General features: G+C 49.3%; 1 protein-coding gene across 4 annotated transcripts in view; it reads left to right on the forward strand.

Moving 5' to 3' along the window:
- Positions 1–24176, forward strand: part of LOC100613237 (putative protein SNX29P2) — a 114393-nt gene that overhangs the window by 74243 nt on the left and 15974 nt on the right. The window contains exons 1-6 of one of the 4 annotated variants that reach the window (XM_063796844.1): positions 1310–1434; positions 4176–4312; positions 6393–6455; positions 9066–9104; positions 18961–19031; positions 20949–21194. In XM_063796844.1, the coding sequence (XP_063652914.1) occupies positions 9097–9104; positions 18961–19031; positions 20949–21194 (325 nt within the window). In that variant the 5' untranslated portion in view covers positions 1310–1434; positions 4176–4312; positions 6393–6455; positions 9066–9096. Of the gene's footprint in view, positions 1–1309; positions 1435–4175; positions 4313–6392; positions 6456–9065; positions 9105–17287; positions 17352–18709; positions 18863–18960; positions 19032–20948; positions 21195–24176 lie in introns of those variants that run through there. The other 3 variants (XM_054669004.2, XM_054669003.2, XR_010152307.1) reach the window with 3 other exon arrangements.

Below are 24176 nucleotides of genomic sequence, written 5' to 3' on the forward strand. Positions count from 1 at the left end.
GTGGCTCATGCCTGTAGTCCCAGCACTTTGGGAGGCTGAGGCAAACTGATCACCTGAGGTCAGCAGTTCGAGATCAGCCTGGACAACATGGTGAAACCCCGTCTCTACTAAAAATACAAAAATTAGCCAGGTGTGGTGGCACATGCCTCTAATCCCAGCTACTTGGGAGGCTGAGGCAGGAGAATTGGTTGAATCCAGGAGGTAGAGGTTGCAGTGAGCTGAGATTATGCCACCGCACTGTAGCCTGGGTGACAGAGCGAGACTATATCTCAAAAAAAAAAAAAAAAAAAGCCGGGTGCTGTGGCTCACATGTGTAATCCCAGCACTTTGGGAGGCCAAGGTGGGCAGATCAAGAGGTCAGGAGATTGAGACCATCCTGGCTAACACGGTAAAACCCCGTCTCTACTAAAAATGTCAAAAAAATTAGCCGGGCGTGATGGCGGGCGCCTGTAGTCCCAGCTACTCGGGAGGCTGAGGCAGGAGAATGGCGTGAACCTGGGAGGCGGAGCTTACAGTGAGCTGAGATCACGCCACTGCACTCCAGCCTGGGCTACAGAGCAAGACTCTGTCTCAAAAAAAAAAAAAAAAAAAAAAAAAAAAAAAAAAAAAGTCAAGGAGAGGAGATTTCTGTCAGGCACAATTTCTGTCAGGCACAGTAGCAGGAACCAGATTGAATTCTCTTGCCATTGAAATCTGGACAAAAATCTGTGAATCGGCTGTCCTAAGACATTAGACAAGCAACAGCACAGGACCGTGATCCTGAGAGAAGGAACACGAGAGGAGGGGACAGGGAGATGCCAGGCAGAGATAGCTACATCACTGCATGGAGGAGATGGGTTGGAGTTGAGAGAGGCTGAGGCAGCAGAAAGTTGTGGAATCAAGTTCTTAAGAGCAGAGGGTTACACGGGGGCCTTCTTGGGTGTTTGGGGGATTCCAAGGCAGGCATGAGCTCAATGGCTTCTAAGCTCACCTCAGGCTGGGTGGTGGTTGGATTCCCACTAGCCAGAGTCCTCAGTGATCAGTCACTGCACTAGCTGGCCATGCCTACTGGCAGGCTAAACTGTCCCTAGAATAAAGGCAGAGCTTAAGAGAGCCTGAGAAAGATCACACTGAATCACAAGTAACAATACTTTTAAAAGACAACAAAACCTAGACACCCAACAAAGTAAAATTCACAATCTCCAGTATCTAGTCCAGAGTACCAGGAAGCAGGAGATTGTGACCTATGATCAGAAAATCAGCAAATAGGAAGGGACCCTGTCTGGAATTAACTGACCAGGACATTAAAATCTATTAAAATTACATTCAGGAATTTAAAGGAAAAAAGGAACATAGCAAGGAGAGAAATAGAAGACATAAAAAAGAACCGTATGGAACTCCTAGACTCGAAGAGCGAGGAGAGTTGCTGCCAGGCTTGCCTTCCATGTGTTTCGGGTACGTGCATTTGGTAAGGTTAGCTGTCTGCTTCATCCAATGGGGAATCAAAACCCAAGTTAAATGACTTGCCAGGACCTTAGTGAGCAAGAAGCTGCTGTTATGTAACCTGACGACTGCCAGATATGTTGGCCTGCGTCATTAGGATACCAGAATCTTGAAAGGGTAAATTTAATGAGCTGAAATTTCATAGCTGGAAATGTAGACTCAGAGCATTTGCACAGTAGTAGACGGTGGTGCAACATTGTGTGAAGCCGAGTGTTTTGCTGGCTGCGCTGGTGTGCAGGAGCTTCCTCAGAGCCCTTGTGGTTGGAAGGTGCACTCTGGAGCACACCCATTCTTAGCTTGTCTACCCTGTGGCCCCAGTGGAGCGTTTTGGAGCTGCTGGGAGGAGCTGTCCAGGGACAGACTGTCATGGTGGCAGTGGGCTGGAAACTGTTGTCTTTGGGGAAACGGTTAGAAATGGAGATTTCACAAGGTTTGATAATGGTTAGATGCCTGGAGAAGCAGCACGTAAGTGAAGAATTAGGCTGGTTTTGTAGGTGCTAAGAGGGTCAGTGGAGGAACAGCAGCTCCGCAGAGGTGGGCTTCAGCCCAGCTGGGATTTTGTCATTTTCTTCCTGGGGTGCACAAGGCTTGCTCGAGGACCTATGGTGGTGAGTGCTCCGTAACTGCTCAGGCAGACAGGAAACCGCCATGGAGCACGCAGCACTGCCTGGCGGTGGTTGCTTTGGGACATGACCCATCACTGGAGGTGCTCAGGTGGAGTCAGGGTCTTTGGCTGGAGCCAAGCTCTCCACATGCAGCATGCAGGTGGGCATGTTGAATCTCCTTTGAATCTCATGAATTTCAGATTCTGATTTAGTGTAGCTAGGCAATTTCTAGCATATTGCAAGTATCAACATTCTGTTATGTGGCTGGGCACAGTGGCTTACACCTATAATTCCAGCATTTTGGGAGGCCAAGGCAGGCGGATCATTTGAGGTCAGGCGTTCAAAACCAGCCTGGCCAACCTGGTGAAATCCCTTCTCTACAAAAAAATACAAAAAAAAAATTAGCCCAGCATGATGGTGGGTGCCTGTAATCCCAGCTACTTGGAAGGCTGAGGCAGGAGAATCGCTTGAACTTGGGAGGCGGAAGTTGCAGTGAGCCAAGGTCACACCACTACACTCCAGCCTGGGTGACAGAGCAAGACTCTGTCTCAAAAAAAAAAAAAAAAAAAACCAACATTTTATTGTTACTTTAAAAAATGTATTCAGTGGAATCTATGTACTATGGCAATTTAATACCTACCATTAGCTATTGGTAAAAAATACATGGAAAGCTTTTCTCTCCCCTTCCCCTCTCTGCCCCTCCCCCTCCCCCTCTCCGCCCCTCCCCTCCCCCTCCCCTCCCTCCTCCCCTCCCCCCTCCTCCCTTCCTCTCTCTTGCCCTCCCCTCTCTTGCCCCTCCCCGTCCCTTCCCCTGCTCGCTCTGTTGCCTGGAGCTAAGTGCCATGGTGCCATCTCAGCTCACTGTAATCGCCTAGTCCCAGGTTCAAGTGATTCTCCTACTTCAGCCTCCCAAGTAGTTGGGACTATAGATGCGTGCCACCACACCTGGCTAATTTTTGTATTTTTAGTAGAGACAGGGTTCACCATGTTGGTCAGGCTGGTCTCGCACTCCTGACCTGAAGTGATCTTGCCTGCCTTGGCCCCCCAAAGTACTGGGATTACAAGCGTGAGCCACCACGCCTGGCCCGCTTCTCTTTAATAATCAGAAATTTTATGTCTTTCATTTTTCTCCTTTCATTCATATCAACATTCTACTTCTCTCACAGAATTTCATCTTTCTGCTTCCCTCCCCTGTCCCCCCGAGATGGAGTCTCGCTCTGTTGCCCAGGCTGGAGTGTAGTGGTGCCATTTTGACTCATTACAACCTCCGCCTCCCAGGTTTAAGTGATTCTCCTGCCTCAGCCTCCTGAGTGCCTGGGATTACAGACCCCCACCACCACGCCTGTCTAATTTTTGTATTTTTAATAGAGATGGGGTTTGACCATGTTGGCCAGGCTGGTCTTGAACTCGTGACCTCAGGCGATCTGGCTGCCTTGGCCTCACAAAGTGCTGGGATTACAGGTGTGAGCCACCGTGCCCAGACTACATTTTTATGCTTAAAAGCTTTTTTAAATTAGTCATTATAATTCTCTGCAACAAAACTACATGTATACATTGAAAATTAAAGTTTTTCTGTGCTCTTAATATTCTAAGAGTTTAAGAAAATTATGATTGAGACATCATTACAGTGAAAATTAATACACAGTACATCAAAGCAAATGTATCTCATTTTGATTAAACACAGCAAGTAAAATTTGTTGGAAATGTATCTTTAAGTGCGTGGATGAGACTTTTGCTCTATTAGTTTAATTACCCATGGACAAATATTGCCAGCCTGAAACAGCTTTTAATGTCCACTTTAAGAACTTCATTCATTTAAATAAGTTGGGGACTAGAAGAGGTTTTGTCATAGCAGCATCACGCCACTCTCAGGCCCTTCTGCATTCCATGTCAGAAACCTCAGTTCCTAAGACTCACTCGTAGTGATCTCTGCAGAAGAGTGGAGATGCAGTGAGCTGAGGAAAAATGAAGCATTTCCTCTTCTCTGCTGTGGGAGTCGAGAGTGAGGGACGGGGGTGCACACATGCTGCACAAGGCAATGCCTAAGAAACTTCTCGTTCACCCCGTTCACACCTGTTGCCCCCACAGAGCCGATGATGAGCACCCCACTTCCTGCCAGGGAGCTCCCGCAGCCACAGCCGCAGCCGCAGGCCCTGCACTACGCGCTGGCCAACGTGCAGCAGGTGCAGATCCACCAGATCGGAGAAGACGGACAGGTGCAAGTAGTACGTACCCTCTCCACCTCGCACCTTGGTAAAGGGGGCTGCGGGGTGGGCCACGGCAGGGCCATGGCGGCTTCCACCAGTTCCGCTGTGTTTCGGGAGCACAGTGATAGCTTGGGAGGAGGCACAAGGTTCCCATTTAAAGTAGAGGTCATCATGGCCATGAGCTCTTAACATTTCACAGGTGGGGGCGGCTGCTGCAGAGCCTAGGGATTGAAGCACATGGTGGGGTGGGGCGTTCAGTCAGCTCACCTCAGTCCTGCCAGCAGGCAGGCGGGCAGTCAGCTCCAAGGGTCAGGCCGTGCAGTGGTCCCTGCCCCAGCTCGTGCTCCTGGGAAGCATCGGAAATATTTCTCAGCTCAGAAGTGCAGGCGTCCTCTTACTGAGGGAAAGAGTAATTTCCTTCTAGGATCAGTGGCAAAAGCTTGAGGTCATTGTTCCCGTGCAGCGTTTCCCTTGGAGTTACTCAGCACACCCCGGTTAGGCGGGCACTGTCCCAGCAGCAAGTCAATGTCCTGCCTTGCCCGTGCGGAGTTCTCTGTTGGGGTTTTGTGACCCAAGCTGTGGTCAGTCTGATGCGCCTAGGGGCTCGCTCCCGGGTGAAGTCCCTCTACAAACACCTTCCGGATTCTGTGGCACGAGAGTAGGGGGTGGCTGAGAAGACGACTTTTCTGGAAGCTTTGCTGAGTGACTAGAAATTTTACGTGTACCACTAGACATCGCCTATGTTTTTAGTGGCACCAGCCCCCTTGGGACCTCTGAAGACAGGTCATCGTGTGCCTCCGTGTTACCAGGGCTTTCTCCTGGAAACAAGGTCCTCCACTATTGAGAGTGGGTCGTGGCTCTCATCTCAGTGTGGCTTCAGCGTGCTGTCTGGAAGAGGGAAGGCTTCCAGAAAATTCTGGGGCTTTTAGAGGGGGCATTACCCTTCCTCTTCCAAAGGAGATGAGACAGTTATGAATAGTGAATCTTATTTAATAAGCTTATTAATTTGTTTGACATTCACAATGGCAGTTCCTCTCATCTTGTTAGTAAGAAGTTCTTTGAAAGCGTTCCAGAGTAGATAACTTTGTCATAAGGCTTACATAGAACATTCTACAGGAGTTTAAGATCCATTTCGACTAAGAGAGAATTTCAAATAAGATAAGAAGTATTCATTTCATTTACAGGTTTATAGGAAATATTTGTCTGCCCGTATGTATAAACAGTGGATTCTTTGATCTTTTTTGAATCACATTTGTTAGTGTTTCCTCAAACTGTTTAAATAGTCATATGAGTGTTTCTTTGATTTGAAAAACGTTGCCTGCCCTGTTGTGAGTGTAGGCACGCAAACAGCTCCCCTGCTTCAGCCACACACTGCTTGCGTAGCCTCCCAGCATCCCCAGAGAGCTGAACGTATCATTTGAAAAGAGGTGTCATTGTGATTTTCTATTTCCCCTCTTTTCTGTGTGTCATGCACATTTTAAAATTTACTTGTTTAGTAACATTTAAAGATGTGTATATCTTTCCTGGGACCTATTGCTCCTTTGTGAAGTATTGGAAAATGTTCTGTGTTACACAGTAGCCCCCCCTTACCCATGCTTCCACTTTCCTAGGTTTTAATTACCCATAGTCAACTGTGATCTGAAAATATTAGATGAGAAACTCCAGAAATAAACAATTTGTAAGTTTCAGATTGCATACTCTTCTGGGTAGTAGCATGATGAAGTCTGGTCGTCCTGCTGTGTCCAGCCCGGGACGTGAGTCATTCCTTTGTCCAGCATGTCCAAGCTGTGTGGCACGTATGGGCAGGAAAAAGCATAGCATATACGGGGTTCAGCACCATCCACGGTTTCTGACATCCACGTGGTGAGGGGAGGGGGCGCTTCTTGAAACCCTCATGGATGAGGGGGACTACTGTGAACCAAAAGCTTAATTTGAAGAGGTGACCACAGACTATATTGCACTATTCAGGATTTAGTTATCTTTTTAAATTGTAAACAGATAATCAAGAACAAACATTCTGGAAGATGTTTCTTGTTTCCTTTGCTTTTTATTTTCTTCTGATGCTTCTTGGTGTCTTTTCTTGCTGTGGATCCCACAGGGACACCTCCACATCGCCAAGGTGCCGCAGGGAGAGCAAGTCCAGATCACGCAGGACAGCGAGGTGAGTCATCTCTCGCTGCAGCCTGGTCCCTGCAGGCACTGTGCCCGCATGCTCCCGACCTTCATCGGTGTCACAGTGCGAGGGCAGCAGGGAGCCCCCAGGATGGGGAACATGGGTGAGGGCTGCAGGACTCCGCTTCCAGGGTGCACATAGCAAGCCTACAGTCTCTGTGGCCTCACTGCCTCCCTGTCCTGTCCGTTGGTCTCCACAGCTTCTGGTCTGTCTTGGCAAAGATCTCCTGGGTAGATGTTTCTGCTCCTGGCTGGAAGTGCCCTCTGAGTACCCTTCTCTCCCTGTCTGGCCCTGCCCTTCCTGCCAGGGGAGGGCCCCAGTGTGGCCGAGATGGGGTCTGCCCCTGCACAGGTGACCTGACATACCCCCTCACCTGCCATGTGGCCCCAGCTTCCTGGTGGCCTCTACGGGATTAGTGCCGATTTCATAGGATGGTGGGGAATCCCACAAGGTGATGCTGCCAGTCCTGAGAGCCGGTCATAGCCCTGACACACCTGCCGTGTCTGTGATTGTCTCAGTTTCTGGAGCTCTACCCAGCCACGCACTCAGAAGTGCGGGCTCAGCTGCTGTTGGGGTCTGGAATGTGAAGGCGTGAGTGACAGTCTGAGTTCTTGGAAAGCCGAGGCCGGCTGGTTGCGATGCTCCGTGTTTGCGTGCCAGAGCAGGACTGTCTTCCGGGTGGCTGGTGACCGTCCTTCGACTCTGGGCTGTTTCCTGCAGCACAGGCAGCAGCAGGCACAGGGCACTAAGCAGCGCACACGTGTTGTACTGAGTGACCGTGGTGCGCTCTGGGGGATGAGGAACATGGCTGTTTCTAGGTCGTGACAATGGCACCAGCTTTGTGTTTGGTGCATAGTAGTGTGTCGCTACGAAGATCTCAGGCTTCCCCACACACACCAGCAGCAGAGACTAGGAAGCCCGGGTGCTGAGGTCAAGGGGACTCATGGAGATGTTGGCGTGCGAGGCCTCCCGGGAGCTCATGCTGGGTGCAGGTGCTGTGGGGGAGCAGAGGAGAGAGAAGCCCTGCCTTCGGGGACTCACAGTGGGCACAGAGCCTCCTGCCCAAGTGCCCGTGAGCAAGACTGTGGACACATGCACGCCGTGGCACGTGGAGCACCAGGGACTTGGGCGTGTCTGCTGGCAGTGGCTTTAATTTGGACACCAGCAGTTCCCAGTGGGTTATGCTGAGAGGGGAGCACATGCATAAGGGTTCCAGGGGCGGAATGAGGATGAGGTGAAAGGGGAGGAATGAATTCATGTGGGGCCGTGAGCGACTGGGAATGAGTGGGCTCATCCACACAGCGACATGACCAGGTCACTAAGAAACGTGGTCAGATGGATGGATGGAAGGAAGCACCAGGGCGGGGAGCAGGTAGGGGACGGTCCCAGGAGGCCAGAGTGTCCAGGAAGGGGCAGGGCCTGGTTCTGTGTCTGTGGGTGGGTCAGGGACCATCTCCCTGGAGATGTCAGGAGATGTGCCTGTCAGCTCAGCAAGGTCAGGTGCAGGAGTTTGGGGCCTGAGCAGCTGCGAGGTGCAGGATCCCAGCAGCACCTTCCAGTGCAGGAGCTGCCTTTGAGGGGCAGGGGAAGGTTTGCTTCTCAAGGCACAGACAGGTGGGGGCTGGGAGGCTAAGCTCACTGCCAGAGACCACAGCCAGAGTTCTTGAATACCTGGAAGCCTATGAAGTTCGTCGGAATGCTTAATTTCCTTAGAGTCATTGAAAATGCAGGAAAATTGAAACAGCAGCAAAAGAAAAAAATCAACACACATTTGCTTTTTATAGTTTATGCTAAAGAATCTTGACTACTGGAATTTCAATTTTTTATTATTAGTTTTATCCTTCAGTTTTCAAAACTGAATCCATCTTGTGTAGGTGATTGTCTTTCATTTTCATTAGGAATTGAATTTTGTAAGTTAGAAATTGCCAATAATACTAACTATGGCTTTGTGATAAGTGACAGTATGCAGTCTCCTCACCATAAATTCATACCATGTTCATTTAAAATTATTTTGTTAAAACAGGATGTCTGCAAATAAACATTTAGCAGGGTCTAACAGACATAAAACAGTTCCTTTTTACAACAAATGAAAATGAATTTCTAACTGGAGAGCTCTTAGTAGCTCTGTGGTTGAGTGAGTTGGTTCCTTGTGTGTAGCCCGTGTCCTGGCGTGGTGATGCCGCACAGCTCAGCAAGGCGTCCCCCTTTGGGGAAGCTGGGTGACATGCACATAGGACCTCTCTCTGCTACTTTCTGTACCTTTTGTGAGTCAGATTCTTTCAAAATAAAAAATGAAGTAAAAATGACATTTTCATTTGGGGTCAGGGTGGGGGAATGGGTACAGTGCTTTTTGAGTTGTTTGTTCATCTTTAAAATAATAAATAGTACCTAGAAATCTAAATATTTTGTTTTGGGTCTTTTGTTGCTACTGGAGGTTGAATTTTTGCAGAACTAGTGTTTTTCTTGTTATTCTCAAGTGGCCTGTGATGTGTCTTGGCGTGTTTGCCGTGTCTGCGGGTGTCTTGGTGTGTTTGCCGTGTCTGCAGGTGTCTTGGTGTGTTTCTACTCATGACCGTCTCCTCCTCTCGTTCTTTGTAGGGCAACCTCCAGATCCATCACATGGGGCAGGATGGTCAGGTGAGTGTCCCAGTCCCCATGCACATGCGGGCGTTGCACTGCCAAGGGGTGGGGTTCTCAGGGGAGGGGGTGGGACGGTCAGGTGAGTGCCCTGGTCCCCATGTACATGTGGGCATTGTGCTGCCGAGGGGTGGGGCTCTCATGGGAAGGGGGCGGATGGTCAGGTGAGTGCCACAGTCCCCCTCTCACATATAGGCCATTGTGCTGCCAAGGAATGGGGGCTCTCATGGGAGGAAACGAGGGTGCAAAGGCCTCTCAGTGTGAGCCCCAGAGCAGGACTGGCTTTCCTCACCATGGCAATGCACAGGCCTGGAAGGGGGAGGGCGGGGCTTGGGGGTTACATTGCTGCTCTGTAGGATTTCAGCAGCTTTTGCATTATGGCGGAAACATGCCCTCCCACCCCCACCATCCCACCCCCTTCAGATGGTTATTTTCTGCACACGCATGCGTATGTTGATGGTGGTCATATTTGCACAGATAACTCTGTTAGAAAAAGGTGGTTTCGCTCCTGTGTATTGCCATCAAACTCACAAACTTGCCTGCTTTCTAATCCTTGACAAAAAGAGTGACCATTGGTTGAACACCCCAGTACAAATGGTCTTTACAAAATGATGTGCTCCGACGGTGCGGGTCCTGGGGAGGGTGTTGCTGTGCAGGACAGAGTCAACTCGCTGGTGGTTTTGAGGCTGTGTGTTCCTAGGTCCTGGTGAAGACCCTTTCTGTTCAGGAGATGGCTGTCACCTCTGGATCATTGAAGAATCTGGGTGATCTTCCCATTTCATAAAACAGAAGCTGGGAAGTTGACAGTGAGAACCATAAACAGAACTCACTGTGTAGAAAGATAATACTAATTTTTCAAAACCACAGCGCACTGTCCCTCGAGAAACCTGCATGCGTTCCCTTTGTCAAGGCCAGGCCCTGCAGATCTCTGACCCGACTGAGCCTAGGGCACCCCCAGAGTGAGGTGCTTTACACAGAGGGGGACAGAAGGGCATGTGCTCCCATGGGCTTTCTGTTGACCCCTCAGAGGCACCTTGGGAGAAGGGCTGCAGACCCTCCAAAACTGGTTTATGTCAGAGTTTCTTAGTTGGAAAGTTTCATCTTAAAGATCAGCACGAGGTTTTCTCAGGTAGTCCTGCAGCATCGCTCGTCTGTAAGTATGAAATTGCTGCTCTGGAAAAGAGCCAAAGGAATGCGCAGTTTTTAAATCCACAGTTGTGGCTTTGTGCTCACTCCACTGGGGTAATGAGGCTGCGGTCGGCGCAGTGCAGGTCAGTTCTCCGCGCCTTTGTCCCCCGTGGTTCTCACGGTCACTGGGGCAGCAGAGGACAGGACTCATAGCTGGCGGTCCATCTTAGTTTTCTGCAACATAGTGGTTTATGGTTCTGCTGGTAGTGGAACTGTATCATAGTTGAAACACTGCTGGACTTTTAATTCCTAGGAAAAGTAAGGCACGTCACCTTCGATATTCCCTTGTTCCTGTCTCTACCCCTGAACAAAATCCACTTGGAATTTTTAAGATAGAACCAGGCTTTTACACTGTATTACTGCAGTGCTTCTGTTTATGATTGTAGACAGAATTCTCCCAACTCTATTGTGGGGACAGAGATTCCAGCTTTTCTCAGCAGGCATGGAGGCCCATTGGCTCCAGCACAGATCTGAGTTCAGGAAGGACTCAGGGCTGATGTCGGAGGAGTTGCTGTCTGGATTTCTCTGAACAAGACTCCGTTCTGGTGTCTCTCGTTCCTCTGTCACTGCTGCTGCCCCAAGTGCCTTTGCACTGCAAGCAGGGTCGCAACTGCTGCTCATTCCCGCGTCTTCCGTGGCCCCTCCGAGTTCCCACTGTCTCTAAGTGGCCTCACCGCAGAATGAATAAAGCTGCCGTACTACCACTTTTTATGTGAAACAAATAATAATTTATAAATCACCTGTTTTTTTTCCCCCTTGTGAACTCTCATACGCTCCTGATTCCTATTATCGGTCACATTTCTGGGACCTCAAATCAAAGACGGCTTCAGGAGAGGCCGGTGCTGCACTCAGGGTAATGGGCGGAATCTTGGTACATGGCCCCTGCTTCTCTTGGGAAGGAAACTGCTGTGTGATTTAAAGAAACCGCTGTGTTCATCTGAAGCTGCCTTTTCTGGTAAATCTGTGTAGTGAACCCCCTGGTTTTCCATTTATGGAAATTCTTTTTTTTTTCCCATCATTTGGCCAGTTCTCATTCCTGCTGAGCTACACCCTGCTCGTGCAGGCTTTGTCCTCCGGGCTGGCCACACGTTTGGGAGACAGAAGGATGTTTCAGAAAGCACAGAGAAGCCCACTCGCCTCGATGTTGTTGACTGGGCTAAGAAGCCCCGAGCCGTGGTGGGGGTCACACAGCCCATTTGCTCTCCTCCCCGTCCCCGTGCCTACAGAAGCCCTGAGCCGTGGGGGTGATCACATGGCCCATTCGCTCTCCTCCCCATCCCCATTGCCTACAGAAGCCCCGAGCAGTGCGGGGGACACACGGCCCATTCCCTCTCCTCCCCACCCCCATGCCCACAGGAGGATAGTGCATGCAGGTCTAGGGCTCTCTCTTCTCCAGCCAGACTTGATCTCAGAAGCATCCTTCATGTGACACTGCAGATGGCTCAGCTCCCCGTCCTGTCCCAGAGGCCGTTGGCCTGCCCTGGTGTGAGCACTGGCTTGATTGATGGGAGACCCTGCAGCCCACGCTTGTTCCAGGTAGTTGGGGGAAGGCGAGGAACAGCACCCCAACCGGAGTAAGAGAACACAAAGAAATGGACACGGCTGCTTTAAGTTCCTAGATCACTGAGGATTGACTTAGTATTCCCTTCTGATTCCCTAGTTCCAACTGTCATTTAGGAATGGTTATGTGGCAATAGACTCAGAATCTGACAGAGCAGCTAGAAATCCTCTTGGGAGGGTGGCCAGGCCTTCCCTCTTCTGGCCATCCATTTTCCATCCTGGGGCCGGGACCTGTGCCCTGTGCCCTGTGCCCCACATCCTGCACCCCACCCCCTTTCCTTGTGCTGGGCTCACACTTGTTGCTGTTCTCCTCCTATTCCACTTCTGAGATGATTGTTGCTATTACTTCTTGTAATTAATTGATTATTTTCAGAATTAGTGGACAGCTTCTCTGAAAATAGCCTCCATTCTTAGTTCCACGGAGGGAGGGATGTGCGCTGTGCTTGTGGATTGCTGCTGGGGCGACGGGTTTGAGGCCACGTCTGCGGCCAGCAGCAATGTCAGTTCCAGGAGGGCCTTGGTGGCTGCGGTGCTGGGAAGCGCCATTGTGCTGCGTTGGTGTGACCCTGTGGCACCTGCTGCCAGGGGACCATTCTTTTTGAGTCATGTTTTCTTCAAATTAAATATTGAGAGATTCTAGTCACATCCCACAGTTGCCATTTGCTGTCTGAGTAGAAAATATGAAGAATCGCCTGATTTGAAGCTATGTGGTCAGTTTCATGTCCATAGCAGCCTTGCTTTTCTTCCTTGCTGAGAGATGGAATGCCCCGTCTCACGCTCTTTCTGCCATTATGTCTCTGTCCGCTCTGATACTGAGGTTCCAGGAGGGCTGCCTTGGCCTCCTTTCCCTGTAGCCCACGACCCCCGCATTCTCTGGCTTCTTTGCCGATAGTTGTGGTGTGCGCTTACATCTGGTGCTGGGTTGCAGGCAGGATGGGACTCACAGCTGTTCGTTGACTCTGGGAGGGCTCCCCTGGCTGAGGCTGTCTGCTGACAGGTGCTCTGCAGGTGAGCGTGAGCCTGCACTAAGGAATGCTGATTAGAGTCCATTTCAGGCCCTGTTGGGCACACTGGGAGTGCGCAAGAACCACAGAGCCTGAGAGACACAGTAGGAGGGTGGGCGATGCAGTAGGAGGGTGAGAAACGCAGTAGGAGCATGGGAGATGCAGTAGGAGGGTGGGAGACACAGTAGGAGGGTGAGAGACACAGTAGGCGGGGTCGGGAGAGCCACCTGCACCAAGGCCTCAGGACAGCGAATGGCACAGCCATGGGGAGGGTGACTGCCTGTGCAAGGCCGGAGGCCATGGGCTCCCAGGTCCAGTGAGGTCGGACGGAGCCCCCGGTGCTCAGCCTCCTGTGACCAGTGTTGGGGGGTAGCAGTAGCGGACGGTGCATCCCAAATGTGGGCAAGAAGTTTGGAAAGATTGGCAGAGCACCAGAGGCTTCATAAAGAGCCATTTGGGAAGACAAGGTTCAGGGGATGGTGGTGGGTGCGCAGGTGTGGGGATGCACTGGCTGCATGGTGCCCGCTTCCTCCTCCCCGAGCCGTGCTCTCCAGCGCTGTATCTCAGCCTCCCCTCCAGGAGCGCTCACTTCCTCTCAGCTCTGGGCCCCTGTGGCCTCTGCTTTGCCAGCTGCCCAGCCGTGATGACTAGTTTCCACTCCAGTGCTATCTCTGTCTTTATTGTTCTTTTTGACCTCTAGGTGCACATGCTGTCATGCCCCAGTGTTCCAGCATCGCTGACTGGGAGAGGGAAGAAGAGGTGAGGGAGAGGGAAGAGGAGGTGAAGGGCTTTCTTAGAACACTGACATTGAAATTGCAGCTGAATCTTTAAAAAAAAATGTTTTGTGCTGGCTCACATCTGTAATCCCAGTACTTTGGGGAGGCTGAGGTGGGAGGATCGCTTGAGCCCAGGAGTTTGATGCCAGCCTGGGCAACATAGCGAGACCCTGTCTCTACAGAAAAAAAAAAATTAGCCACATCTGGTGGCATGTGCTTGTAGTCCCAAGCTACTAATGAGGCTGAGGCAGGAGGATTGCTTGAGCCCAGGAGGCCCAGGCTGCGGTGAGCCATGATTGTGCCACTGCATTCCAGCCTGGGCAACAGAGCAAGACCCTGTCTCAAAATAAATGAAGTGTACAATTCAATGGTTTTTCAAAAAATTAAAATACTTAAAAAATTATTTGGAACCACTTTGGCTGGTTTCAAAGGTTGTGTATTATCTTTCCTCCTGAATAACAACTTTACATAAGAACGAGCATTCAGGTCACTGTGGGAGGTGCCTAAGTGAGAGTCTCAATCTCAGGCTTTGTAGAGCTGAGCCCCTGTGTGTGTGTGGACGTGTGCTGCCCTCCTCGCCTCCTGCCCTCCACCGCGTCCTCATCATGCACCTAATCTGCTGCCTTCCAGGGAAGCCAAACAGCCACTGCTGTTGGAGTTGAAATTAAAATGCAGTGGCTGGTTCTGGTCATGGCTCCAGGCATGGGTAGCTCCTTCAGGTGAGCTGTGTAGAGCTGAGCCTGGGTCTTTGGCTGTTTAGATGCATTTGTGGCTGTGTTCTGGGTGCTTCTTCGTTGAGAGTGGAGTTGTGGAGAAATGGCTCCTTCATCAGCTGACTACACTGTGCTGATTTCTTTTGTCCCTGCCTCACTGGGGGTGTGAGGCATCCGGGCAGCATTTTCCTTTACTGGACAATCCCCTAGTGTTGGCTTTGTTGCCCAGTGAGTATTTGAAATTAATTATTTGCTGCCCTGGGCATGAAGATCAAATGATATCATAGCAGAAATTCGGAATGATTTAAGTAGAGGTGTTATTGTATTGCCCATATGGTTAACTTAAGGGATTGCAGAATTGGTTTGAGTAGAGGACAGGCCTTGTATGGTAAATTAGACCAGAATCAGGGGCATCTGGAATTCCCTGAAATTCCCTGGATCAGGGAGAGGCAGTCTGGTGTGCCAGCGATTCACAGAGCGAGAGAGTACGTTCAGACAGATGGTGCCAGGAGTGTAAAATAATTTATTGTCTAAGGAATTTCAATTTTCAGTTAGTGGTAAGGATAATAGAATCTTTAATTTGGTGCAGATTTTCAGAAGATTCTGAAAAACAAAAAAAGCCCTTAAAAATTAAGAGTTGTAAGGATTGAAATTTGCAGGGAGGTGGATGACTTTATTTTTGAGTGCATTTTAAATGAAAATTGATGGGTTTTTTATGAGGTCATGGGAACTTTTGCATAAGGTGGATAGACCAGTTGGCCACTTCAGGGGGCTGGCAGGGGAACCGCTGGTTGGTCATACGTGCATCTTGGTGCAGCTGCTTTGCTGCCGTGGGTACCCTGAGCCAGTGCTGCGTGACCTGGGCAGATTCCCTATAAAGGCGAACTCGCATTCTGCGGTGATGCTGCCTCTGGAGTGATGAGTGCACGCGAGCTGCATGGCTGGACTCTACCAGCATCTGCGCAAGCCGCAGCAGGAAGCAGCTTTCCATCGCGGTTCTAGAACCCTCCTCTCTCACTCATGCGTGTGCACACACACAGTCGGAACAGGTCCACAGGACAACAGGCCACAGCGAGAAGGCAGCTTTCCATTGTGGTTCCAGAGCCCTCCTCCCTCGCTCACGTGTGTGCACTTACACGGTCTGAACACGTCCACAGAATGGTATTACTGTGTGCTGATTGCACTAATATTTTTTATTCTGTTTTCTGTTCTGCTTTTCTGTTTCTCTTCCTTTTTGTCTCTTTGAAAACTGGCTATGACACATTGCATTGATTTTGCAACCCACACTTTGAAAAATACTGGAATAGATGATCGCTAATGTCTCTTTCTTAAGAGTTTGTAGTTCTAAAAGTTGTAATTGAGTAGCTGGGACTATAGGTGTGCACCACTGCATCTGTGTAATTAAGTAATTTTTTAAAATTTACAACTATATAGGCTGGGCACGGTGGCTCACGCCTGTAATCCCAGCACTTTGGGAGGCCGAGGTGGGTGGATCACGAGGTCAGGAGATCGAGACCATGCTGGCTAACACGGTGAAACCCCTTCTCTACTAAAAATACAAAAAATTAGCCGGGTGTGGTGGTGGGCACCTGTAGTCCCAGCTACTCGGGAGGCTGAGGCAGGAGAATGGCTTGAACCCGGGAGGCAGAGCTTGCAGTGAGCTGAGATCGCGGCACTGCACTCCAGCCTGGGCAACAGAGCAAGACTCCGTCTCAAAAAAAAAAAAAATTTACAACTATATAAAATTTACACTGCAAATATTAATATTCTTCCTCTCATATTTTGATAAATCAAAAGATAATTGTTCTTGAATTGGGAAGCTTTTTAAAAAATCACATTCAATCTAAGAAAAATGATTATAAATGTGCTAGTTAAAAAAATGTTTAGCGTGCTTCTCAGGGCTTTTCATCTAGATCAGGAGAATTAGGATTATCCGTGTCACTTGGGCATTAGAATGAAGTTTCCCTGCTTTTCATCTAGATCAGGAAAATTAGGATTATCCATGTCACTTGGGCATTAGAATGAAGTTTTCCTGAGAACTGCAGTCAGGTTTTTGGCATGGCTGGCCTTCTGTTGGTCATATGGTGGGCATGGAATGGAAGACGGCTCGATGTTTGCCGCGGCTGTCCATGCCCCTCTACGCCATCCACAAGCCTCTGACCGAATTGTCCGTGCATGCATTTGAGCGTTTCTTGCAGGAGAGGCCGGGGCCAAAGGAACGCTTCAGTTGCAGCTGGGCTGTGCCAAGGGGCCTCAGCAGGAGCAACCCTTGGGGGCCAGAGCCCAGGCTTTTCCAGCAACAGGAAGGACCTTTCTTCCCTCTGCAGCACCTGTCGAACATAATATGCTGGACTCCCTCGTTCATTCCCGGCAGAGAAGCACTCCCCTCACCCCCCACAGAGCCCTGCTATGCCGGGCACTCAGACCAGCCAGAGATGGGGGAGCCTGTGAGTAAAGTGGAGAATTGGAGGTGTGGTGCCACCCTGACCACAGCACCTTTCTTCTCCCTGAGGCCACCTCCTCAAATACTCTTCTTGGCCACAGATGAGGGCCCAGCTGTGGTTGGCAGATCTTTTGGGAGATAACTGGATGTGTGGGGGTGGGAGAGTTGCCATGGGTCCCAGTCTCAGGGCGGCCGCTCCCTCAGTGTCTGTCGTCTTGGGATGCGGCAGTGTCGCTTCCTCGTGCTTCAGTGCCCTCTTCACTGCGGTGGGGTGGCAGCAGCACCTGCTCAGGAAGTTGGTGGGCTTTGCTGGGTGCACACGGCCCACGTGGCACTCACCAGCCTCTGGGCTGCCCTTGGCAGGTGCCGTCCACACTCCAGCACTCAGGGAGGGGCGGTGCAAATCCTCAAAAACTGACCACACAGGCACTGGCACCCAGGTGGTGAGTAGGCAGGCTGTGGTCTGCAGACAGAAGCTTTACCCTGTATACGTACGAGGAGTAACAGCTGTTCATTTGAGTGAAGTCACTGGACTGCGGCCCTTAGAGCCTCCTGACGCGGAGGTGGGCCTTTCACTTCTGCCTTTTGCATGTGTGAGTGTGTGTGTGTGTGTGTGTGTGTATGTGATTTTAGAGATACTGTTTTAAAACTGTGTACTCAAAGCATTAGTTAATTAACTAGGAAGTTTTGTCTTGTGAAAATGATGACCAGGACTGAACCTTTTAAAACAAATCATCTGAACCTCATCGCTGTAAAGCAATCTGGACTACAAAGTTCATTCTTTCACGTGAATTAAATGGTTTGGTAAAGAAATACTGAGCATAACATGGACGTGCTCTAGTGATCTTAGGGAGCTGTGAGCTCGTGCAGTCTTGGGTGGGAGTTGGCATTGTTTATGTTCTTTTTTAAATTTTTTAAAAATGTTTTTAATTTTTGTATTTTTGAGATGGAGTCTTGCTCTGTTGCCCAGGCTGGAGTGCAATGGCACCTTCTTGGCTCAATGCAACCTCCGCTTCCTGGATTCAGGTGATTCTCCTGCCTCAGCCTCCCGAGTAGCTGGGATTACAGGTGCCCACCACCATGCCCGGCTAATTTGTGTATTTTTAGTAGAGACAGGTTTCACCATGTTGGCCAGGCTGGTCTCGAACTCCTGACCTTGTGATCTGCTCACTTCGGCCTTCCAAAGTGCTGAGATTATAGGTGTGAGCCACTGCGCCTGGCCTTGGTACTTGTGATAATTTGATACATGCCTAGAATGTGTAATGACTTTGAACAGATGTTTGCTTTTTTTTTTCTTTCTTTGAGCAGTCTCCCTACCCCAACTGCCATCTAGATTTGTGGGGCATTTTTAGCCTCCTAGCCTTTTCCAAGGATAATGTGGGCTTTCAGGCCTGTAACCTAGGCAGGCATTATATTATTATTATTATTATTATTATTTTGAGGTGGAGTCTCGCTCTTTCGCCCAAGCTGGAGTACAGTGGCACGATCTCTGCTTACCAAGCCTCTGGGTTCAAGCGACTCTCCTGCCTCAGCCTCCCGAGTAGCTGGGATTACAAGCACCTGCCACCATGCCCAGCTAATTTTTTATATTTTTAGTAGAGATGGGGTTTCACTGTGTTGGCCAGGCTGGTCTTGAACTCCTGACCTCTAGTGATCCTCCCACCCTGGCCTCCCAAAGTGCTGGGATTACAGGTGTGAGCCACCGTGCCTGGCCAAGGCAGGCATTATATTAAATGCCCTGGTTGATGAAGCCATAGAGGCTCTGTAATTTCTGTCTGAAATGGTCTCTTCTTGTATTAGGCAAATCAGGCGAGCCCTGTTGGCAGGCTTGGATTTCCTGTCTGTCTCTTGGGGACATTGCTTGAGTGGAAGTCACCCACCTGACTGCTCCGTTCTACTTTGCTGCTTTATAAATACATTTACATATTATGTCTATTTTAGTACTCTAAAGCTGAGGGTCAGGGGGGACCAGCGAAGAAGTTGTAGGATGTATGTGTTCAATCTTCTGTTTGTAACTAGAAGCTTTAAACCAGCAGAGACCTCAGACAAATCATATCCCTCCTGGGATGACCAGGTGCAGATCTTCCAGGGAGCCGTCTAATGGAATTTCCTGGTTAATGGACACAGAGAACCACTGCTAAGAACGATTTCCTTTTCTCTTTCAATCTGCAGCACTTTTTATGAAGACTGGTCTTTTGTGATGGATGAAGAGAGGTCCAGTATGCTTCCTACCATGGCAGCAGGTAAGCCTGGCCCAGACCAGGGTGCCAGGCCTTGTGACACATGGCAGAGGGGCTGCCTTGGGGCAGTTCCACAGTGCCATGGAATGTTGTGATTCTTCTGTCCCTCAACAACTCAATGAGTCACTTGCTGCTGTCCTTCTTTTACTAGCACTGAATGTTGGTTTTTAAATTTTTATTTCTTTAAAGAGAGAGCCTCACTCTGTCACCCAGGCTGGAGTGCAGCGATGCAACCTCAGCTCACTGCAACCTCCGCCTCCTGGGTTCAAGCCATTTTCCTATCTCAACCTTCCGAGAAGCTGGGATTACAGGCGCCTGCCACCACGCCCAGCTAATTTTTGCATTTTAATAGAGATAGAGTTTCACTATGTTGGTCAAGCTGGTCTCGAACTCTTGGGCTCAAGTGATCCACCCGCCTTGGCCTTCCAAAGCATTGGGATTGCAGGTGTGAGCCACCATGCCCGACCACAGTGTTGGGTCCATTTATCTAGAATGTGAGACCCTGGCAGAGAAAGCGAAGATTTGAAGGTTTTTAGCTGGGCTTTGGAGATGTAATATACATTGCGGGGAATTGGAGGTGGGAGACCGACCTTTGAATCCTGGCTTTACCCCTTGCTGCCTGGTGACCTGGGGCAGATGCCGTAAGCTTTGCTGCCTTTTCTTTCCTCTCTGTGAGGTGGGAATCATGCTGTCTCAGCAGTCATCTTCATGGGGCTGTGAGAGAATCATGTGAGATCAGGAGTCGCACACACGACGAATCAACATGGAGAGACCCTGGGTTGATGTTAGTCAGTGGACTGTTAAATTGTTCACCCTTTGACTCAAAGGGTGAAAGGTGGAATCAGCTGGACTGAAGTGGGCAACTTGCTTCCTCTTTCCAAGTTCTTTGTTGCCTCCTTTTTGTTTTTCCTTGAAAATTTATACTAAACTCATATATCTGGGGTTATGTTAGTCCTGTCCATTGATGAGAAAAAGAATTTGACCATGATTTCCTTTGTAGATCATAAGGTGCCCAGTGTAAGTTTCTGTCCACAGTAATGATGATGATGTTACCAGTGCACATTTGATGGTTTATGCAGCTGAGTGTTTTGTGAGTGATTGCCTTTAATACTTACAATCCTGTGAGGAAGATAATATTGTCCCCATCTTACAGATAAGGCGACTGGAGTACAGGGAGATGCTAAGTTGCTGGACCAAGGTCTTTTTTTTTTTTTTTTGATATGGAGTTTCACTCTTGTTGCCCAGGCTGGAGTGCAATGGCATGATCTTGGCTCACCACAACCTCTGCCTCCTGGGTTCAAGCGATTCTCCTGCTGCAGTCTCCTGAGTAGCTGGGATTATAGGCATGCACCACCACGCCTGGCTAATTTTGTAGTTTTAGTAGAGATGGGGTTTCTCCATGTTGGTCAGGCTGGTCTCGAACTCCCGACCTCAGGTGATCCGCCTGTCTCAGCCTCCCAAAGTGCTGGGATTACAGGTGTGAGCCACCATGCCCAGCCTGTATCAAGGTCTTGTAGCTAGTATGTGGCAGTGCTGGGATTTACCCCCAGGCAGCCTGATCCCGGGACTTGTGCCTTTACCTCCTCCCAGTTGAATTCTTATTCATATTCATCTTCCTGGCTATTAGGGAGAGAATGTGGCATGACTCAACTCCCACGATAACGGATGTCTGCTGACCCCAGTTTCATGGGAGGTTTTTTTTTTTTTTTTTTTTGAGGCTGAGTCTTGCTCTGTCACCCAGGCTGGAGTGCAGTGGCACGATCTCGGCTCCCTGCAACCTCTGTGTGGCAGGTATTTTTATACCTATTTAAGATCAACGTGTCTCCTCTTCTGTAATCTGTTGTCTGCAGCTGTCTTCTCTTATTGGTGGTATGACTGCCCATCAGCAAGCACTCCAGACTTTTCCCTTTTTTTGGACAGGTCCGAACTCCATACTCTTTGCGATTAACATTGACAACAAGGATTTGAACGGGCAGAGTAAGTTTGCTCCCACCGTTTCAGACCTCTTAAAGGAGTCAACGCAGAATGTGACCTTGCTGAAGGAGTCCACGCAAGGAGTGAGCAGCCTGTTCAGGGAGATCACAGCCTCCTCTGCCGTCTCCATCCTCATCAAACCTGAACAGGAGACCGACCCCTTGCCCGTCGTGTCCAGGAATGTCAGTGCTGGTGAGTGGGAACCGGTGCTCGAGGCGGAGCAGAGGGAATCAGAATGTGGCTGATGGGGTGGACATACCTCGTCATCTGAAAGTCATTCCAAGGGGAATGGAGTCCAGTGCACTTGCGTTTTCCATTTGTGTTTCTGTTTCTCATCCTCATTCACTCTGAAAGGGCTCTGATGGCCTTACCTAGATGTGAGAATTGCTGGGTGGAAAAATGAACAGCTCAACCATAGCGAATGGAAAGTGAGGGTGTGAGAGACACCGGGAGCCAGATGACGTTGATCCTCATTCATTCATTCCTTTATTTGTTCCTTCATCGTATTCTGTGTGTTAGGCGGTGAGCCGAATAGGAAGGACAGATTGCCAGCAGGTAGCCTGCAGTCTCCTTTGGGATGGGTGTGGGTGGGTAGTTCATGACAAAATATATAATTTATGATCCTTAGGATAAAAGGGATGAAAGCCAAGCATAGACTGCTATGGGGAACATCTGCCATTGGGCTTGCCTCTGATTGGGGGTGGCATTTAAGGCCTCAGGAAAGAGAGGAGTTGTCAGGTTTGACTCTAGTCTCTGGGGAGGCAAAAGAGAGTTGATTCAGGCTGGGCATGGTGTCTCATGCCTGTAATCCTAGCACTTTGGGAGGCCGAGGCAGGAGGATCACTTGAGTTCAAGGGTTCTAGACCAGCCTGGGCAATGTAGTGAGACCCTGTCTCAATTTTTTAACTTTTTTTTTTTTTTTTTTTTGAGACAGAGTCTCGCTCTATTGCCCGGGTTGGAGTGCAGTGGCATGATCTCAGCTCACTGCAACCTCCACCTCCTGGGTTCAAGCAATTCTCCTGCCTCAACCTCCCGAGTAGATGGGACTATAGGCATGTGCCAACATGCCTGGTTTCTTTTTGTATTTTTAGCAGAGACAGGGTTTCCCCATGTTGGCCAGGCTGGTCTTGAACTCCTGACCTCAGGTGATCTGCCTGCCCTGGCCTCTTAAAGTGCTAGGATTACAGGCGTGAGCCACTGTGTCCAGCCTGTTTTTTAAAAATTTTAATTAAAAACTTAAATATAAAAAAAGAAAGTTGATTCAGTTAAGATTAATTTGGTGACAAGTTTTCAATACCCTTTGATTCCTTTGGGACATTAAGATGTTACTACAGCAAAATTGGAAATTTTGTTGTAGTATGTATGTGTATATATGTAGAGACAGGGTCTTGCCATGTTGCCCAGGCTGGTCTTGAACTCCTGGCCTCAAGTGATCCTCCTGCCTTGGCCTCCCAAAGTGCTGGGATTACAGGTGTGAGCCACTGCATCTGGTTGAAATTGGAAATTTTGGGCTTAAGTACTTAGTATTCTCAAATCTCTTAAACAAGGCAGTAACTGTGGCCATCCCTTTGGAATTATTGATGGTGACCCTGCATGAACCTTGTAGGAGATAGGGCTGTTGACAGCTTTGTGTAACATACACTGAAATTTCTACACCCACAGGAGTAGCAGTCCCACCCATTTTTGGAACTGCTTTTGAGGTGATCTCAGAGTTGTGCTATACCAGTGAGGCCTCACCACATCACACATTGGTTTAGACAGATTGCGTTTTTGGAATTGGCTCAAAGTGTCTTACATCCAAGTGTGATGATTAAAATAGGGGCATAAAGTGTCTTCTGTGAGAGCTGGTCACTAAGGCAAGCTTGATTTCTTTTTCAGTTAGCATTTGCTATATAACAAGTGATTTTAAAATGTAGTGGCTTAAAACCACCGCAGTTCGTTACTTTTTTGTGTAGGTTGGCATGGTGGCTCTGCTGCTGGGCTCCTTCGGCTCACTCATGGGAGCTCGTGGTTAGATTGGAAGATCCAAGATGGCCCCATCCACATGTCTGGAATCCGTGCTGGGGCTGCTCAGATTCTACTCATGGACTCTCATCCTCCAGTCGGCTGAACTGGCTTCTTTATGTATGGGGTCAGGGCCACTGTCCAGGAGAGCAAAGGCAAAGCTGAGACCTTTTAACGCCTAGCTACTAGAACTCACACAGTGTTATTTCTGCCACTTTTTTTTTTTTTTTTTTTGAGACAGAGTCTCGCTCTGTCACCCAGACTGGAGTGCAATGGCGCAATCTCAGCTCACTGCAACCTCTGCCTCCCATGTTCGAGAAATTCTCCTGCCTCAGCCTCCCAAGTAGCTGGGATTACAGGCACCTGCCACCATGCCCAACTAATTTTTTTTTTTTTTTGTATTTTTAATAGAGACGGGGTTTCACCATGTTTGCCAGGCTGGTCTTGAACTCTTGACCTCAGGTGATCCACCCGCCTTGACCTCCCAAAGTGCTGGGATTATAGGCATGAGCCACCGCACCCGGCCCTTTCTGCCACATTCTTTTGGTAAAAGCAGGGCATGGTGGCTCATGCCTGTAATCCCAGCAATTTAGGAGGCTGAGGTGGGAGTATTGCTTGAGGCCAGGAGTTTTGAGACTAGCCTGGGAAGCACAGCAAGACCTCATCTCTACAAATAATAATAAAATTAGCTGGGTGTTGTGGCATGCACCTGTAGTCCCAGCTACTCGGGAGGCTGAGGGCAGAGGATTGTTTGATCCCAGGAATTTGAGGTTACAGTGAGCTATGATTGCACCATTATACTCCAGCCTGGGCAATAGAGCGAGATGCCCCAACTCTTAAAAAAAAAAAAAAAAAAAAAAGGCAGAGCACTACGCCAGCCAGATTCAAGAGGGTGCAGAAATAGACATCACCTCTGGCTGGGAGGAGCCACAAAGACCCATTGCAAAGGGGCATTGCACAGGAATGGCAGGAATTTGAGGCTGCTCAACACTTGACTACACCCCCCAGCTGGTTCTCCTGGTCTCATCTACCAGCTATGAGAATATTTTCCAAAGTGAAGCATTGAAGATCATTTTGGTAATGGTAGCATCCTTCACATCAAAGTGACTGCTTAGAAGGAACAGTTTCAAGGTGTGCTCTGTGGTGTGTTTATTTAAATCAGTGGGAGAG

This window comes from Pan troglodytes, chromosome 18 (assembly GCF_028858775.2).
Source record: "Pan troglodytes isolate AG18354 chromosome 18, NHGRI_mPanTro3-v2.0_pri, whole genome shotgun sequence".
In the NCBI taxonomy this organism is placed as follows: domain Eukaryota; kingdom Metazoa; phylum Chordata; class Mammalia; order Primates; family Hominidae; genus Pan; species Pan troglodytes.